Below are 20,607 nucleotides of genomic sequence, written 5' to 3' on the forward strand. Positions count from 1 at the left end.
GGTTTATTTTTCTTATTTCGAAAAAATCCCATTGAGAATTGCAATATTAAACGATTTAAAATATAATTAACGATTAAAATATACGGCACTTCAAGGCCCTTAAATTTGAGAAAAAACACGAGTAATCCCAAAACACTTGAAACTATTACAAATTTTAAACTAAAGAAAATGCATATTACAAATAATGCATATTACAAGCAATAAAGGAGCATATCATCATCACCCTACCATAGCCAAGCGCCTAGCCTCATTGTCAGGGTTCTATTTTGTCACGGCTATGGTTTGAATGCCTCGTGATTTTGACCCTTCTCAGACGACATGGATAGCGCCCGAGCTGGTAACCCTATTTCTAAAGTTCCTCACCTCAACCAACGAGAGGACTTTTAGCCACGACAGATTTAATATGCATTTTGCTGCATATATATGCCGGCTGTTTTGCCGGTATCGAACTCACTACTCCCAGCTCTCCAACCAGTGGTGAGAGATATTCCTTAACCGACTGCCCTTAAATTGGCACATTGACTGTTAACATATAGTTTATATGTTATTAACATGTAGTTTTATGTGTTTTTTATAATTTAAAAATATCCATGAAAGAAATTTTAAACCCGCATGATAACTAGTTATAGTTTAGATACAAATCGAATGGTATAGTTCTTAAATTATGCGTAATTGTTACCCTATAAATAAATTACGCATAATTTTTTAGCTTAAATTTTAAGAAAATTAAGAAAGCGTTTTAAAATGTATAAAATTGAAGAAATTGATTTTTTTTTTAAAAAATTTTAAGTCTCAATGAAAGATATTTTAAACAAGTATTATTTAAACATTTATCTATAAGTTATTAAAGGAGTTATTTTAAACTGTGTAAAAAAATTATGTTGATATTTACAGAAAAAAGGTTTAGAGAAGCGTTGCCTGCAAAAATTTTGTTTTTATCCGTTTTTTTAATTGTAAAAAAATTATTAAGCTTGTGATTTGTATTAAGTGCCAAATTATTTCTTTTAATATCAATTTTCATTATTTAAATTTTAATTTTACTTTCCTATTACTTTTTTATTACTCATTATTTAATTTTATAACTGGCTTTGAACAACCGACTGAATTCTAAATTAAAGACTGTCAATGTTCAGCACCTTGGACTTGTAGTTTTGAGTTCGACCTTGAAGACAAAGGTAACTTCTGGCTCAAGCATTGGGACCTAGTCCTCGAGGAGAACTTTTTGATGGAATTAACTCACATTTGCATTTCATGGGGAGGAAAACATCCTACGGTTAGCTCGACTGCAAGGGACTTACAATACAGGATATTTCGGATATTCAGGATATTTTGCGTCAGCACTGCAATCTATGGGAGCCTGGAGGAGAATTCGTAATAACGAGCCACCTCTGCTTTTAGAACCTGCGTCACTTTCTTGGGAGACGAAGGCTCTACCCCTTGAATACCGCGGCTCTAGTTATATCACTTAGAAACATGTGTTCACGCGTGCTTTTAAAGTTTCTGAAACCCATTAAAATAATAGCAAAACTGCATTTTTAATCGAAAGTATTTTTACTAATTGCATTTATTGCTTGCTGTATATCTTATCTCACAGATGCAGAAATCAACTCCTCATTTACGATATTAAGAGCTGCGTTTATAAAATACCTTTATTTTTCAGGATCTTCCATTGTTGGTGCTCCCAACTATTGTCACCGAGGACTACGACGCCAATATGGTGCTACCAGACGAACGGGCCACAGACAGAGAACGCATTCGGTCATTGTCCGGTGGGGCCAAAGCTACTTCCTCTACCGCATCATCTTCAGCCTCTAGTCGAGACTCGTCTTCTAGTTCCATAACGGGTCGATTCCGGAGACAGTCAGGTGATGATGCACATGACAAGAAGTCTGCGGCTGCTGTCTTCGATGTGTTCAGACCGCGTTCTAAATCAGACAGCAAAAGTAAAAAGCCATCTTTCATGTTCTCGCTAAGGTTAGTGTTATTCAGTGTGTTAAAATTAGTGTTATTTACTGCTCTTGTGTGTCTACTAATCTTATTTGTGCTATCCATTAGTCTCATTTGTGTTGTCTCCTTATCTTATTTGTATTATCCACTGATCTAATTTATTATTTGTGTATTTAATTGGTCTTTATATGTGTTTTTAATTTTATTTGTGTTATTACTTGATCTGACTTGATCAAGGGGGAATACAGTTATTGCCAATTTTTCACAATTCAAATACTGAAAAGAAATTTTCAAAATATTAAAATGAAAATTAATTTTTAGGAGATAACTTAGTAATACGCTTGAGAAAGTTCTTCTCCGAATAATTTGATAATTTCATATATTTTTTCAACATTTGAAACTTCGCGGCTCACTCTAGAATCTCACTTTTTCTACATTTTAAATTAGGTATGGATGTGAAACCGAATTTGTGATGAACAATTTCTCCCGCGGTATGGCATCCTTTTAATGAAACCAAGTATCATGCGTCTATGCATTCAGCTTATGATGCAGGCTATGAAGTTACTTTATTTGCATGAGCTTATATTTTTATTTTTTTAATTTTATAACCGTCGTTGAACAGCAGACCCAATTTTTGGGTTTACGACTACTAATGTTCAACTCCTAAGCCTTGTAATTTTGAACCCCTGTGGCAGAATTTTTTCGAGCTATCTGCGACAAAACTCTAGCACTAATATTTTTCAGCAAGATACTTTTAACACTAAACATACCATATCCGGTCAAAAGACTGGTTTTTGTGTGTTGTATTGTATTGTATTGAAAAGTGTTGGCATGTTCAGTGTTAATAATAGCAAACATATATGTTACCAATTTAAAATAACAAAAGCGCTGTGTTTACAGAAAAAAAAAACTATTATAATTTTTTTATAATTGAGCATGTAACAATTTTTTATTCTTATATTTTGTTGGGGGAAAACTATTTATTTCCTTCTTCGCATTTCGTAAGTATCAAATACGTTGCCGAAAAAAAGATTGACGACGAAATCAAGCGAATCGGACTCCTCAAAAAGGGATTACTAAAATGCGAATTTCGTTCTGAGGTTAGGTTGTTGTAATAAATAATATCGTGCAAAAAATATCGGATTTAAAAACTATGGAGAAATCAATTGCAATAACTGCCAAAAATACGACAGAATCATTGCCTTAAGAAAGAAAAACTCAAATACACGATTCGAATTTTCCATATTATTGAAATATAGCGGCATATTTAAAAACCGTGTGAAAATTAATATCAGTAACTGCTGAAAATTAAATCGGAAAATTACATCTATTTGCAATACTATCGGCGTAAATTGAGAGCGTCAAAAAGTGATTATCTAAATGCATGATTTAAATATTACGTGTAAATTTCTGTAGGAAAGAAAACTAAAATTGTTTACTTTTCGAAAGAAAAATTTTTCTGCAAAAACTCTGTAACGTTCTGCGACAATGTCGCTGCAATTCTGCCACGGGGTTTTGAACCAATCCAGAAGACAAGGAAACTCCTGGATCAGTACCCTCAGATGTATTGATTTCTTACGGGAACATGGAGGACTTTGTGACTGGACAGATTTAACGTGTATTAGTCACCATTTACTACACGGGGAGCCTTCCGCCGGCTGGAATCGAACCCACGAACTCTTGGACATGGGCCCAGTGCCCTACCAACCAGGCTATCCCGGCCTCCGCATACACTTATATAGAGTGTCCCGTAATCATCACCCGTAATATATATTTTTGGAATTCTTATCAGAAATGACACAAAATTCTCTAAGCATGTAATAGTTCGCAAAGTAATATTTAAGCAAAGAACCGACCTTGTTTTAATAAATTATTTAAACCTGTTTGATTGCCTGATGATGTGTATATAATTATGCCTTTCAACTCCTCTCCATTTGGCCTGAATATCAAATATATTCTAGTATTTACAGTTCTGGCTTTCTCAATAGTACTTCATCAGATTTCGATATTTTTTTTTTTCGCTTTATTTTTCGTTGCTTAATAATTTGCGACCCTCCTTTTTTTTTTAATACTTTTTTTATTTTATATTTGACAAGGATTCTAAAAATATATATTAAACGTAAACACTACTGAACACCTTGTATGCAAAATACTGAAAAATTAGGATTGGGTTATTAAGGGTTCTTTAACTCATCGTAGAAATACTTTAAAATTTGCTATTGTGTTTTATTTTTTAATTTAGTTTTATACAAAGTTGCAATTACTGCTGTCCAAAGTTTCAACATTAAGAACACTTTCTTAGTCTTTAACTAACGCACAAATATGAGGAAAAAACTCAACTAGAATATTTTAATACGGGAAGATTTTTATTTTTTAAAAAAAAGTGTATTTAGATTGAAATAGGTGAATTAATTGTTTGGTACCTTTTTAAAAATATTTTCTTGTAAATACGTTAAAAAATAAGGAAGTTTACAGTTTTGAAGGTTAATTTAAGGCGCGTGCAAGTTGTTAACGGGTTGTTTTATCTTAGTCATTTGTTATAATTGTAGCCTATCCTTTTAGAAAAAAATATTTATCGCAATGTGTAATTAAAATAAAATAATCGATATTCCGAAATTTTATAGATTGTGTCTTGCCTTTAGGGAAAAATGTCGTTTTTATTTTATAACTTTTTTTTTTCTTACTTGGAGACTACGTCACCGGCGCGCTTCCCTCACCGACCCCGTGATTACTTCTCATTCAACAATGTCTTTTTTTTTCCTTAAAAGTTGATTTTTTTAATCGAATTTTCCATAAAATATTGATATAATTTTATGTAACAACATTCTGATAATGTATTGTTGGAACGATTCGAAAAAAAATTATTAACTCAAGGTTCGTATAGTCGTCTTGATTATTACTGATTTTCTTGATTAGAAGTATTTTTAGATTTTTGTCATGATATTTCTGCCTTTTGTGCATTTTTAGTACATCCCGTTTTCTACGAGCACGAATGCTGATTTTATAATAAGTGATTTGTTGATTCGAAATACGATATTCAACTAACATATTTTTATTTTTATTTATAATGCTAGTAAAAATAGTTCACAAATTATATGGTTTTCATTTGCAGATTTGAAAATCGAAAAAATCTTGAACTTGATTACGTATTTTAATTAAATAATATATCAGGGAATCTTAATTAGTTGATACTGGGTATTTTTTTAACTAAACAGTACTGTAAAAATTTTCTCTATATTTGTCACAAATTATTATGAGTAGTTCAGTACTCTTCTAATAAACTAGTGCTGAGTAATTCTAAAACTAAAAATTAGTATATTTTATTTACATTTATAATCGTCGTTGAACAGCCGACTCAATTTTGAGTTTACTGCTGCCGATGTTCTCTCCGTAGTCTCTAATTTTGAACTCAATCCAAAAGAGAGGGAAACTCCCGGGTCAATACCCCCAGTTGTATGAATTTTTTTTTTATGAGAACAAGGAGGACTTTGTGACCCGACAGATTTAACGTGCATCGAATCCACGACCTCTTGGACATGAGCCCAGTGCCCTACCAACCAAGCTATCACGGCCCTAGTATATTTTATTGTTCTTTTTAGGGATATAACATATATTCTGCTTATTCAGTCCTTTTACTGAATATTCGGTTGGCCGAATGATTGGTCAAATATTCGACTGAATATTCGGCAAAGTATTATTTTCAAAAAAAGTTTGAATCATCTAAAATCGTTTTTTTTTTCCTTCTTACACAACATTATTAGAAATTGTTCTTCCACGTGTATACATTCTTCCACTTAAGTTCTAAAACTTGTCAATTTATGGTCTGAAAGACAGATGGAAAAGCGAAATTTGAAGAATTGAAACCGAATGACTTTATACTAAACCATGAGTTTTGTAATGCTGATTTTTTTTTCTTAATAATAATCATTCAAGACAGTTTCTTTCGTTTTTATAACCTTTTATGTTTTAAAAATTGAGAACTATTTTTTTATTTATTTTATTTTTGCTTGTTCTTCTGTTTAACTGTAGCGCAACATTTTAACGGAGCGTTTCTAATAGTCGTTATTGTTATATTGTCACTTTTTTCCTGTACGGTAAGACTGATAACCGATAACTGTGATTCTTACGTTAAAGTTATATTTAAAAATTAAGAAAAAATTTTTTTTTCTGTTTCACTTTTTTTTTTTTTTTAATTTTTTTTTTTTTTTTTTATATAAATTTTTTTTATCAGTGTTTTGATTATGACAGCATTTTTCAAAGAGCGTTTGTAATGAACGTTATTTTTTATGGTCACTTTTTCTAAAAATACAGCAATGTGAAAAAGTTAAAATGAGATTTTTAGCATTAAATCTTTAATTAGAAATTTAGAACGATTTTTATTATGACGCGGCAATTAAGAGAGTTTCTAACACATTTTTAACTTCACTTTTTTTGATGAAAATACGCATATATCTTTGCATATAATAAAAATATAAATAAGTAAATCATTCATTATATTGTGTCTTAAAATTACATTTATTCAGGAAATAAATAAAAAATATTTTTATTTGTTTCTCGTTTATAAACTAATAATAACTGAAGTGGCATTTTTTAAAATATCGATTTAGTTAGTTTGGAGCATTAAATTCCTTAACAACCGGCTCTTTATCGTATTCCAAATTCCTTCTGTTTTTATGGTTGAACTTCTGCGCTCAAGTTTTACAACTGTCTGACATTTATACCATGCTGGGAGTGCCTACAAATCGTTCTAAATAAAAATCGAATCTCTCTCTGGTCCTCATAAAATCCGTCTAGATTTTTATGCGTTGCTATTTGAATCCATTATGCCGAAACTAGAGTTTAAATTCTATGTCTCAATAGAGTGCACTGTCTAGAGTAATAATGTTTGTGAATTATAATTTAATTAAATATACACTGAATTTAATTAAATATAAGTCTTATCTATTCTCTGCCGACATTCTCTAGTGATTACTTTCTCCATTTCGACACAAGTTTAACAGCATGTTAATAAATATATGTATTCTAGTTTCCTGGTCGCTTAGATTTTTGTTTTTGACTCTTCGTTTATTTAATCCACAAATTAAAAAAAAAAAAAAACTATTAGCAATTACAGAGAGGAGAGCGCTTTTGTGAATAAATGGAATAAATCTGTTAATTTTGAGTTCTAAATTTCTCTAAAAATGCTATCAGATTTCGAAAATCGTTTTACATTTTCATTTGTAGTTACCTGCAAACGTATTTATTAAATAGTAAATTATAAAATAAGGTTTTCAGGAAAGTGAATACTTAATTTGTTATTTAACTGCAGTTTTTATTTGTTTCTCGTTTTTAATAACATTAATCGTCATAACTTTCGTCGCTTAAGCGATTTTGAATAACTGTTTGATTATGAATTGCGTTACTCACAACATGAATAAATGAGCTGTCAAATTGAAATGTCATTTTCAGCGATTTTATACTGTATTTGAGATGCAGTCGGTACGAAATAACTGGTTCTCCAATTGAAATGTAACTTTTAACGATTTTATTCTTCATTTGAGGTGCAGTCGGTACAAATCAGCTGGTTCTCCAATTGAAATGTAACTTTTAACGATTTTATTCTTCATTTGAGGTGCAGTCGGTACAAAACTGCTGGTTCTCTAATTGAAATGTAACTTTTAACGATTTTATTCTTCATTTGAGGTGCAGTCGGTACAAAACAGCTGGTTCTCTAATTGAAATGTCATTTTTAACGATTTTATACTGCATTTGAGGTGCAGTCTTTTAAGGTATCGCCCACATTGCTGCAGGAGAGTTCGACCCGGGCAACCGAATAAATAACCAGATTGTATACGCAGCAACGTCTACGTTAAATCTGTAGTGGCTGAAAGTCGGTTCATTGGTTATAATGTGGAAGTACTGTCCACGTCGGTCAAGGTCATGTAGCATTCCGGTCTTAGTTGTTAAAAGATATAAGTCTTGGAAAACGGGACTAGGTGCTTGACCGTGGTTGCACCAGTACTTCCAGGACTTCGGTTCTGATTTTACAATTTTGTTTCATATGTCCACTCTCTCTGTGTGTCTGTTCAGCTATTTCTTGAATATCATTCAATAATGTGTTGAAAATCTAAATATGCAATTCACATATGTAAAAAGGATGTTTTTGTTTCAGATCTAGTATGATGTCCTCTGGTGGCTCTCTATCTAGATCTACTGTAGTGAGTCCAACATCGCCGCTGGCCACTCACAGCACACCACCCGCACAAAACCTGGTCGAGCCTCACAGGCCTAGGTCCGGTTCTGACAGTAGAGGGGCAGTCTCCAAAATGTTCGAAATGCTCCGAAACAGGTCACAGTCAGTCACTTCAGATCTCAAAAACAAAACAGTGAGTACTTTAATTATTTACATTTTGTGCAAAATAAGAGTACTTTCTGAATTACTCCACTCGCCAGTTGTCTAGAGCAACGGTTTCCGAATGGTGTTCCTTGGAACCCTAGGGCTCCTTGGAAAGGTCAGAGAGGTTCCGTGAGTTAAGACTTTCTTTCTTTCTTATCTTTTTATTTTAAAACAAGATATGATTTTTAAAACCTGTAACAGCTCTCTTTCAAAACGATTATTTATTTAATATTTAGTTTAGTTTTATGAAATCATTTAAAATAAAGTGTCAATGAAACGAAATATCAAATTTTATAAAAAAATTTCTTTCCAATAACAAAATAATGAGCAACAATATAATATATATTATATTGTTCATAAGTATTCTTTTTTTCCAAAATAATAGTCATAATGATTGCGTCAGTATTTATCATCGAACAAAATTTAATATTCAAATTAAAAGAACCAAAATTAAGAATTTTTTTCATCCCATAACCATTCTTACCATTTATAACAGTTCATTTTAACACCAGCTTATTTTATCCAATTTTATTTTTGTATACGCTAAAAACTAATTCACTTAACGGAAGACAGACTTGAGAATTCAACTGCCTAACATAAGGCCTAATTTTAAGATTGTTCCCTGTAGCAGAATTTGTTTGGGCTTTCTGCGACAAACCTCTCTATCTACCACTAATATCTTTCTGCAAGATACTTTTAATAATAACAAATACGCATGGTACTAAGTTAAAGTAACGGAAACGTTGTGTTTACAAAAAAAACCTGTTTTTATAAAATAAATTTTTTTTTAAATGAATATGCAATATTTTTTAATTTAATTTCATAAGCAATATTCTAACATTTTGTAGGAGAAAAACACACTAATTATTTTCTTTTTCACATTTCATAAATCATCATCACATCGAAAAAAGAAAAAAAAAATTGAAAATCGTGAAATCATGCAAATTGGACTCGTTTAAAAGGGGTACTATCGCGTTGGTCCGCATAGTGGAGAGGAGATGTTGCTCGCCAGAGCTCGTGGTACCTCGTCTTCTGGCATCGATCATGAACAGCTATCAGACTTATTTCCGACGTTCCTTGACGATGATAAGCTACATGTTACGCTGTTTTAATTCTCAGAACAGGAACTTCGAAGTTACTTATTATGGGAGATATTTCTGAGTTGCATAGCTAAAAGACTTCTCTAGACTTCAAGTACACCACAAATCCTTTTATTTAATTGTCATATTTATGAATAGAGTACATCTATTGTTCATGGATTGTAGAATAAAACATTATCAAGTCCAACACGTGGACTATGTCCTCCCCCGTGTGCTCCAGTGCGTATAAAATATTAATTTATGCAAAAAGCATACTTGAGATTTGTTGCAGTAAAATTTACGGAATAGATGATTTGCAATATGTTAAATTTATGAAGTTAAAAAAAGGAATAATCTTACGATGAATTATAACAAACTTGGAGCACACAGGGGAAAAAAATTAAGTACGCAGCTCAAAAAAAGGAAGACGCTGCACTCTCGAGATCTACGGGGAATACTGGTCTATCTCCAAAAGATAGCGTCCCCTCCTTAGCGGTTGCGAGAATTTCTAAAGACGAGCTAGGAGTCGAGCCCTAGAGATCCTGCAAAGGCAACGAAGAGGGCGCTCCTGTTGGAGACAGCCCAGTAGGTATTAGGAAAAGTAAACATTGTGGTGATTCCATGATCACACCATAGGTGCTATGTTCGTTTCGACATTCTGTATTTGCTATAACAAATAATGAAATAAAATTTTGGATTTTAAAAACTGTGTGGAAAAAAATGTACCTACCTCCCCCCCCCCNCCCCCCCCCCCCCCCCCCCCGAAAAAAAGCGATAGAATCATTGCTTTAAAAATTAAATATTCATATGTGCGATTCGAAATTCACATATTGTCAGAAATATATTGGGATATTTAAACATCACGTGAAAATCAATATCAATATCTGCCAAAAATACAATCGAAACACTACATTGATTGGCGATAGTATCGGCATAAAGTGAACTCGTCAAAAGTGATTACTTAAATGCGCAATTTAAATTTTATGTGTAGAAATAATATTAACTGAGAAATAACTGGAATTTAAAAAAAACCTTGAAATTCGGCAGAACTAACAATAAGCCGAGAAAACGATGTAATCGTCACATTAAAAGTGAATAATTGATTTAAGCCTATAATTGAATTGCAAAAAAAAAAAAAAAAAAAAAAAAAAAAAAAAAAAAAAAAAAAAAAAAAACATCGGAATTTGTTTTTTTTAAAAAAAAATGAAATTTCGTAGCAATACTTGTCGTCGTAAAAACGATTGAAATATCACATGAATTAACGAGAATATCGTCGCAAAACGAGCGTGTCAAAGAATGATTTTTTGAATCCGCAAGTCGAATTTTGCGTGTCGTAATAATATCAGTATATCTCAAAAGTCAATATAAATAATAACTGAACAATAAAAGACATCGGATTTAGAAAAAACAAATCAAAAATTCGTAGCAATAATTGCCACAAAAGAAATGGATCAAAACATATTACGATTTTAACGGGGGAATCGGCACGAGTTCGGAGCGAAAAAGCGATAACTCAAATGCGTGATTTAAAATTTTCATGTGCGTCATTTTTTTTAAAAATACTGGATCGATTTTATTTCATCCTAATTAAAAAAAAAAGTAGGACGGCAATATTTTACAGCAAATCTGGATTTGTAACAAAATCCCCACTCACAAGTCAAATTTTATTGAAATGTAAAATATGGTGTGCTTAAGAACATGATTTCTAGAACGGAACTATCGTTTCAACTTTAACGATTTCGGTTTTTTTTCCTTATATTTTCTAATTGTAATTCTAGCTGAAACCAGTCATTAACGAGTTTTTTTCCCCTTAAATATGAAACGAAAAATCACGAGCATTTCTTTTCCTTCCGATGAGCGTGTAAGGAATCTTTTGAAAAATGAAGTAAAAGTTTTATATAACAATGTATAATATATAACAATAATTCTGGTTGAAAAAAAATCTTTTGAAAATCTTGGTAGACAATAAAACCAACATTTTTTTAGTTCATTATTCTTTATTTTTTCTTTTTTCTCAAATAAGAATAGAAAAATCACTAACATTTCTTTCCCCACCAATACTCAAAAAAGGCATCTTTTAAATATAATTTTTTGAAAAAAAATTTTTTTTTTTCTTCTTCATAATTTTTGCAGAAAAGGAAACCAAAATTTTTTACTTCCTAAAGGCAATTTCTTTCTGCAACAACTTTGTAACGTTCTGCGACAATGTCGCCGATATTCTGCTACGAAAAGACTGCCATTGATGAAACGATGAAAAAATTCCATTCTTCACATTAAATGTTTCTAAATTGATTTGTAGTTTTTTTTTCTGGTTAGAACATTCACATATCTTTAGCTTATTTTAAAATTAAAGGTTTCAGCGGAAGAAGTTCGATCGCTTAGAGTTCCGTAACTGAAAAAAATTGGGAACCACCTGTCTAGAGCACTGCGATTGACTATGCTTAAGAGGTTAAAATATTTCGAATTGTAGTGTGGGTTAACATTGGAATTTGTGTTGGCTAGAGAAATATCAAAAACTGAACTCTTTGAAATACTATTTATCTTGTTTCCATAGCAACCGTGTGGCGGAAGATTCTCAGGGCATAGTAGATTCAAACTTATGGTCATTCTTTTAATTACTTAATGAAAATTGAGATTAAACTTCTCTCAGTTTTCCCCCAGATAATAAAACAGGTTTTAATCATTTCGCTCCCGCTTTCCTCAATAGCTTTGTTAGATTTTAATAGCGTTTACGTATCATCTCAGCTTAAATATTGATTTGCAACCCCCAAGAATATATATATCTATACAAGGTCCGGCTATTAATTTCCAGGACTGACGTAACTGTAGGAGAAAGAAAAGCCGGAAGATGGCGCTAATGATTGCATATTGAAGAGTGTTTTGTTGCGCATGTTCAGTGCAATCGGCGCCATTCTGAAGTGAGTGGTTCTCGTGGAAAGGCGCATTAAAACGGAGCTCTTAAATTCCTGTTGTCGAAGTGAAATGGAGCAAAGAATTAACATTAAATTTTGCTTCAAATTGTGCAAGACAGCTGCAGAAACCTACAAATTGTTAAAACAAGTTTACGGCAAGGAAGCATTATATCGCTCAAGAACTTTTGAATGGTTTAAAAAGCTTTCGAACGCGAAAGCGTGGAAAATGATCCGCTCACAATTCGTACGCAAGCCGGAAGCANTATATATATATATATAAAGAGGCAACGATTACGAAACACCCTGCATGAAAAACTTTAAAAAAACTGCGTATGTAGTTTTTGTATTTTTTTCAAATATTTCTCGAGTTTTCTCACTTGAATATTGCCAAATATTTACAAAAATGCCGTTTTTGTTTACCTTTTTTTATGAAAATTTTAAGATAAGCTCCTCCCCCTAAGAATATTTAAAATATCGTAATTTGAAAGTTAGTTTTTTAATCATTTAACCAAATAATAAAAAAATAAATGATTCCAGTATTTGAAGATTCGGAAGAAATAGCCTTTATGTTGTTATTTCTTCCGGAGTTTTTATTTTTAACTTCAAATCGAATGAATTTTGTAAAGTTTTCTTCCGAGAATAACACGATTCTAGTTTTCGAGAGGAGGGATAAAAATAGCCATTTCGAACATTAGTTTACAGATTTATCTCTGTAAACAAGAGATCGTGGCTTTTACTGGAATATAATATTTTGTTAAGGAATGTGTTTTATTTCTGTAATTTTTCTCAGGTGGGGCATTATGGCTCATTTGGAGAAAAGATATTATTGAATTGCGTAAGAATTTTGTTTCTTTTCCGTGATCATTTCGTCAATTTTTAATCCATAAAAGTATTACGATGCTTAAAACGTTGCCTGGAAATAACGTAGCAAAATGTTTTCTTAAAATAGTGTTGATTCCCCCCCGCCCCTATTAAAATGAGTTCTTTTTGTGAGTGTAAATTATCGATTTTGGTGAGAGTTTGTTGAACGGAAGTGACGTACAGCATGTACAAAATAAACGAACCACGCTGAATGACTTTTGATCTTATGATCAGAGCTTCACGTTCTAGGTCTAAAAGGATCAAGATGGTGACCTCAAATATGCTAATTAATTATTGCAGGCGATATTTTAAGTTACGAAATCAAACACAAAAACTAACTTTCTTTCAGTAAACATACCTTTTTTCCCGACGGATTTGGATTTCTGATCTCTAGAATATAGGAGTTGGTAAATATGGTAAATATTTGGTAAATATGATCCCAATAGTTTGGGTAGGAGAATGTTTCAAAATTTGGATCTCTTAATGTTTTGACTGATATTAAATAAAAAATAATTAATATTTACTTAAAGTTTTGCTTTGCAGGAAATCATCTTTTGATAAACGAATTTTATAATTGTGTGAAAAAAGTTTTCAGTTCACTTTAAAAGTTCTCGTGATATGGTGAAATAAACAAAAATTAACATTAAGAGGAAAATTACTTTCGACCGCTTTCTTATTCAAACTATTGGGACCATATTTCCCGGATTGCGGCTACCCTCTATATTTTGAGAGTCAGAAATCCGAATCCTCCGAAAAGAGGTATGTTTAATCAGATTAAGTACATAAATTTGAATAATTAAATTGAATAATTTGAAATTATTCAATTAAACTATTCCAAATTGTTTATTGCATTTACGCAGATTTAGTTTCACTATCTATGGGGATAAAATTTAGATCTTTACTTAGTTACCATTACAACTTGATCTAAATTTTTTTTATAATTCTTTTTCAAAGTTAGGTTAATATAAAATTATTTAAATGTTTTTTTTTGCCAAACAGAATATTTAATATGTTGTTAAAAGTTAATTCCTAATGAATACTCCAAAATTTTTTATTGCATTTACTCAGATTTAGTTTCACAGTTTTTTGGGATAAAATATAGACCTTTGCTTGGTTAACCATTACAACTACATCTAAAAAATTTTATAATTCTTATTTAAAGTTTGGTTCCTATAAAATTGTTTAAATGTTTTTCGGCAAACAGATTGTTTAATTATGTTGTGTAAAGTTTATTCCCAATAACAGTTTTCTATTCATTATCTTAATTGCAAATTTTGACTAAAAATTGTTTCGTATAGTAAATGTTACTGATTTACTGTTTAATAATCGAAAGATGATTAAGTTACATACCATTTTCAATATGTTTTTTTTATGAAATTTTAGATAATAATGTTATATTATAGGATTACTTCATGCAATGAAAGAATTCCGCTTTTAATTTTAGGAATTTAATTTAATATAAAAATAAAAAATAATAATAGTACCGATATTAAGAAAGGAGGAGTATTACTGAAATACTTTTTAAAATTAATAAATAAGTTATAGGTAGAATAAACTTTTCAATGTTTTTTTTTCCCAAAAAATCTTCTTCATACTTTCTTTTTAATTATAAAAACAAATTTTTTATCTCAATTTCTGCATTTAACTGTATAACTAGAAAATATTCTGAAACCTAATTCAATTTTAAGGCAATCATAAGATGTGGAATACCAATTAGCTTCTTAGATATGATTAAAATATAAAACAGCAGTTTTTATGTTTCATAATAATTTATAAATTTAATTTATAGATTATAACTTAATTAAACTTAACTTATAAATTATATATTATAGTTTTGCTTAAAATTCAATAACTTTTTACGGCTGTTTAAATAATTTAATTTCCTAGAAACTGATAGCTTTTCATAAACGAAATAAATTTATATTAATCATAGTTTAAGTCACTACAAACTGTCTAGATCAGAGGTCGCCAAAGTGGTCTATATAGACCCCCAGGGGTCTATTTAATAAAAGCGGGGGTCGATCTGAGCCAGGGGGTCGAATGGGGGTCGATCCGAATCTGAAGGGTCGACTGGGGGTTGAAGAAAAAACAGTTCCTTATACACAAATCACACATACCTAAATAAGTATGTAAAATTTGTGAATTTCTTTATAATTGACTTAATATCAGTTTCTTCATAAAACATAAATTAATAAACGTATATTTATTTTGGTGAAACAAGTATTTACGTACCAGCGCGCAGTGGCACGTACTCTGCACTTCTGGTTTATAAGTCATATGCATATGTGCGCTTGTCCAAATGTCACTTGTGACGAGCATTGACGTTACAAACGCAAATATCATACGCAGTTTCAGCTATCTTTGCAAACTGTAAACAGTGTTGAATATTTGCAGTGTCATTATTAAAACTTTTATAGTTTTGGATAATTAGTTATTGTTTCGATAAAATATATAATTAATGTATATATAATTAGCAATATATACAGCAATATATAATTAATGTACATCCCGCCACAAAACTATGGCACTCTTTGTACTTTTTTACGAAAATTACAAAATTGACAAATTTCAAAAAAAATTAAAATTGACCAATTTTGACGAAAATTAAAATTGACCAATTTTGACGAAAATTAAAATTGACCAATTTTGAAATCAATATAGCGAACCTTGCAAAAAAACATCCTGCGCACCCATCTCATTGATTAATGAGCAATAAATCTTTAGTTACTTTACTTATTATTTCTACTTATTCAAAATTACTTTTTATTTAATAAATATTAAGGTATTTAAATTTCAACATTAATATATTTTTCATAAAACTATGGTTACACAATGTACTATTATTTTAATAAATGTTTAAAATCATAAAATAAATGTACAAACACGTATCTAATAGAGTTTTATTTTAATTAACCGAAAATTATTTTTATGGGGGTCGATGAAGTTTTCCAAAAATTATATAAGGGTCGATGATCAAAAATGTTTGACGACCCCTGGTCTAGATAATCAAAAAATGCAAAATTTATTTCTTATCGAAAAATAGAAAATCGTAATGAAATTTTTATTATTGAAAGCAGAACAATAATTTCGTATAAATTAAAAATCTTTGTAAGGTTTTATGAAACCAATCAACATTGTCATATGCTTGAGAGCAAATACTTTATTTTTCCATCCTAATTAAAGTAAGTCTGCGTTCTGGGCTCATTTTGGTGAACTCTGGTATAACTAAAACTTTAAGTATAATCTATACGTTTGCCATTAAAATTCAAACATAAATATTTTATTTCTATGTTGATAAGGTAATTATTGTTTCTAGGGAAAGCTCTTCATAATTGAATATTTTAATTAAATTTTTCACTATTAATAGTCTACTATTACATAATATTTTTCATGTTGCATTATATTATTACATATTTAGCGATATTTAGTCTGGTTCAGAATTTGTTTCTGGTGTATGCGTGAATGCAATGCAATGAATAAAATAAGCTGAATTAATGTTTGCGTTATAATAAAAACTCAAACGAACTATTTTGAAATTTCACATTGTTTATCATCGTAAAAAAAATTTTATTGCTGAATTTAGTTTTATTTTGCATTGAAAAGTTCAATTGGGAATGCTAATGCAATTTTGTGTAATTTTCAAAATGTATTCAATGCATTCTTTCCCCCCCCCTCCTCTTTCATTTTACCTAAATTATTTCAGAAAAATAAATAAAATATTAAAGAAATGACGGAATCTTGTCGGTAGTAGTATAATATTAGGCTTCAAAAATCATAATTTCCTAAAATGAAGTCCTATCTTTTGGAATCCATGTAATCTTTCCCAGGTCAATCCCAGGTCCGCGAATCAAATTTTGGAAATCTCTGATGTAAAGAAAAAGAACGCTTCTTTCGTCTTATTTTTTCCGTTCTTTTTAATTCCTTTCTTTTTTATTCCTTTTTTTTTTTACTTTTTTCTTCCGATGAGATGTTATGAAAAATGTGATAATAATTGTTAATGGACATATAAATTTTTAATTCATGAAATTTAAATTTTTTTCATGAACTTCTGTAAGAAAAATGCTCTTTTCGTAAATTTATAAAACTAAGTTGTGCTGTCGTTTTTTATTTTGTAAAAACACTGTAAATTGGAAACTACGAGAATTTTCCTTTGTTTTCTAAAATCTTTTTTTCCACAATTTTTTAATTTTTGAGCTGTAAAATTCTATTGAAAGAGTAATTTTTAAGCGTTGAAATTTTATTGTGCTATTTGTTAATTAGTTGATTATAAAGTTATAAATGGGTTTTTATTTTTGTAATTTGAAACAAATAAAATCTACATTTTCAGAACAAATACTTTTTTAGTAGTGGAAACAGCATAGATTTAAAATTATGCACAATGCATTTTGAAATAATTTTAGTTTTTCTTTCAGTAATTCTTATTTAGTCTTGTTGTGCTGCCCTCTATCAGTTTTAACAAGAAACAATTTTAAGTTTTGGATTTTTTTTGCTTCATTAAAATAAATGCTTTTTTTTTATTTTATTTTAAATGAAATAATTTTTTTCTTCAGATACTTAAAATTTTTTGAGCATTAGGCTATGTATGCAATATCTGTTAAATATTGCTCACAGTCTCATTTCCCTAAAAATTAATTTACCTTTAATTTTTTCTAGTTTATTTGAGTTCCATTTAATCTTTGAACAAATTGAACAATTTATGTAATGCATAATTCAGAATTAGTTTTTATCTGCATCATTATTTTTATGTTTTAGTGTATTTTCTTTTCACTAATACTTTTAATTTAAAAGTGTCATTACTAACGAATTACAAATTTACTGCTTACAAAATTTACTTTTATATTCGTTACTAGATGGCGCTCTAAATATTCATGTTAAAATTTCTGGTTTTTAATACTCATAAAATTTTCTATGTAATACAAACAATGAATATTCTTTTTCCTGAGAAAATGTAATTGCAATATTATGTAATTTTGCATTAGGTGTTCATAAAACGATAATTCAAATGCCCAACAATATAAATTTGATGTTTTTGATTTGGTGTATTGTAAATTATAAATTCAAAACCTTCCACTAGAAATTTGATACAAATAAATTGTTAATCAGTACGTATTTCCTGTTTCAATTTTATAAGATAAAAAATATAAATTGCTAGAAGTTATAGCATTTTCATAGAAAAAAAATACGTGAAATTAAAATTCGATTGATTTGCATAATAAAATATTGATTTGCATAATAAACTCTTCACTTATGCCATTTGACTCCTAACAGTACTGGAAAAAAATAATAACGGTGGATAAGTTGGATTTTTTCAAAATAAGTATATTCCAGGTATTTTAGGGCTTGTCAACCTTTTGAGTATCAGTGTCACTATCTGCTGAAAAAAGGTACGTGTGCCATTTTCCCATCTCTAAAAAAACATTTTCAAAAAAACATAAGAAAATGTTATTTACAGGATAATTATGGCATTTTTAACCCAAAAAGCAAAATTTTTTCGTGTAATGTGGATGATAGAGCTTTTAAAAACAGTATGCAAATGAAACAAACGTAAAAATTTAAGGAATTTTGATAATAAAAATTTAGTTTAATCAGTTATGCTTTGTATAAAATAAAAGTTACTTTTAAATAATTGTTAAATTTTTAGTTCTGGGTTAAGTAGATTTTGAATTTGTTGTTTTCTTACCAATTTTCTTAATTTTACTTTTTGCTTATTTCCATATCTCGAAAACTTTTGAAATGAATTGTAAAATTTTTGGATACAATTATTAAATTCGTTTATCCAAAGATAATTCTATGCACAAAAAAAAAAAATTATTTTATTAAATATTTATTTTTTATTATTCAATTTATTATATTCAGAAAAATTTGAATTGTAAGGCATACAATTGTAGGTATGCAAAGTATATGATTTTAAGTGAAAAAATACAACAGTTGAGCGTCCTGAAAAATTAAATTTTAAATATACGACTTTTTAAACTCTCAGAAACTATTCAATCGATTTCGTTCAAATTTTGTATTTTGCCATGTTAATTTACATACTTTAAAATGATTTAAAAATTGTCATGTCTTACAATTCAAATTTTATCGACTATTTATAACAGGGGTTTCCAACTTACATAAGGCCGGGGGCCACAATTAAAAACACAAATCAAATAGCGGGTAGCAACTTTATCAACATTTTATGTAGGACTCTTATGTTTGGAGGAACATTAAATATTACTCTCAGATTTTTACCAAGTTGTACAAAACCTAAGTATTGAATTACAAATTAAAATAAGAATTTTTTTTATAAATATTTAATTGTTATTAATAATATTTTTAAAATTTTAAATAAATAATAAAAATTCGGGCTACAATAACTTTAATGTGCACTTATGTATTAAACAATTAATGTGCAACAGATATCTAATTGTTAAGATATAAAACTTTAAAACGGTTGGTCTTAAAACTTACATAGTAGCACACAAAATATTCAATGAGAAAATTGAGGTTTGTCTGTTGCAACCACCAGAAAATAGATATTTACATTTTAAATTTAAAATTTACAAATATGTGGTGTAAATATTTTCGTCCAAAATGAGTGGTTTCAAAAAGTTAAATCGGAGAATTCCTTCGAAAAAATTTCTGATACGCACATGCTAAATTATATTCACAAAATACAAAAAAAATGAAATAAAAAAGAGCAACATATACGATTATTTTTGTATTTGAGTAAATATTTTCTTGGTTGCAAAACCTGAGAAATAAATTTCTTTTCACCGTTGATATGTTAAATTTCACAGAAACGAAGAAATTAGGTCTTTATTAACGAGAAAAGTAGTTTAAACCCACATAGATTTTTTTCGAAAATTGTCCGTAAAATAATGACAACTAATATATTTTAGTTCGCGGACCACGAAAAAAAACTTCGCGGGCCGCCAGTTGAAAACCCCTGATTTATAAAATGAAATGATAAAATTTTTTGAATATTTACTAAAATTTATTTTTTTACACTGAATTATCTTAAACAGATTTTATAATTGTGCATAGAAATTTTTCAATTTGTTTAAAAAGTTTTCGAGAAATGGTGAAGTAAGCAAAAATTAACATTAAAGGGTCCAAACTTTGGATAGCTTTTCTGACTAAACTATAGGAACCATATTTCCCAAATTTCAAATTTTGGAGGTCAGACATCCGAAACGGTCGGAAATTTTTTTTTTATTCAGAGAAAGTACGTTCTTGTGTCTGATTTCGTGTGTTCTATTTAAATATAGTCTGCACTAGTTAATTAGCATATTTGAAGCCATCCTTTCAAACCATTAAGATTGAGTCCTAGAATGTAAAATCTGATCATTAGATTAAAAAGTTATTCAGTGTGATCATTTTTTTCTATGGCAGGAAAGAAAAGTTTACTATTTTTTTAGTCTTTAGTACTGTATCATAATATATATATATA

General features: G+C 29.6%; 1 protein-coding gene across 7 annotated transcripts in view; it reads left to right on the plus strand.

The window, feature by feature from the left end:
* The window catches only part of LOC107453731 (5'-AMP-activated protein kinase subunit gamma-1), a 334,655-nt gene that overhangs the window by 177,474 nt on the left and 136,574 nt on the right, over window positions 1-20,607 (plus strand). For all 7 annotated transcript variants that reach the window (XM_071183173.1, XM_016070657.3, XM_071183176.1 and 4 more), the window contains 2 exons: window positions 1,661-1,974; window positions 8,099-8,312. In XM_071183173.1, coding sequence (XP_071039274.1) covers window positions 1,661-1,974; window positions 8,099-8,312 — 528 coding nt within the window. The remainder of the gene's footprint in view (window positions 1-1,660; window positions 1,975-8,098; window positions 8,313-20,607) is intronic.

Source organism: Parasteatoda tepidariorum, chromosome 7 (assembly GCF_043381705.1).
Source record: "Parasteatoda tepidariorum isolate YZ-2023 chromosome 7, CAS_Ptep_4.0, whole genome shotgun sequence".
Classification (NCBI taxonomy): Eukaryota; Metazoa; Arthropoda; class Arachnida; order Araneae; family Theridiidae; genus Parasteatoda; species Parasteatoda tepidariorum.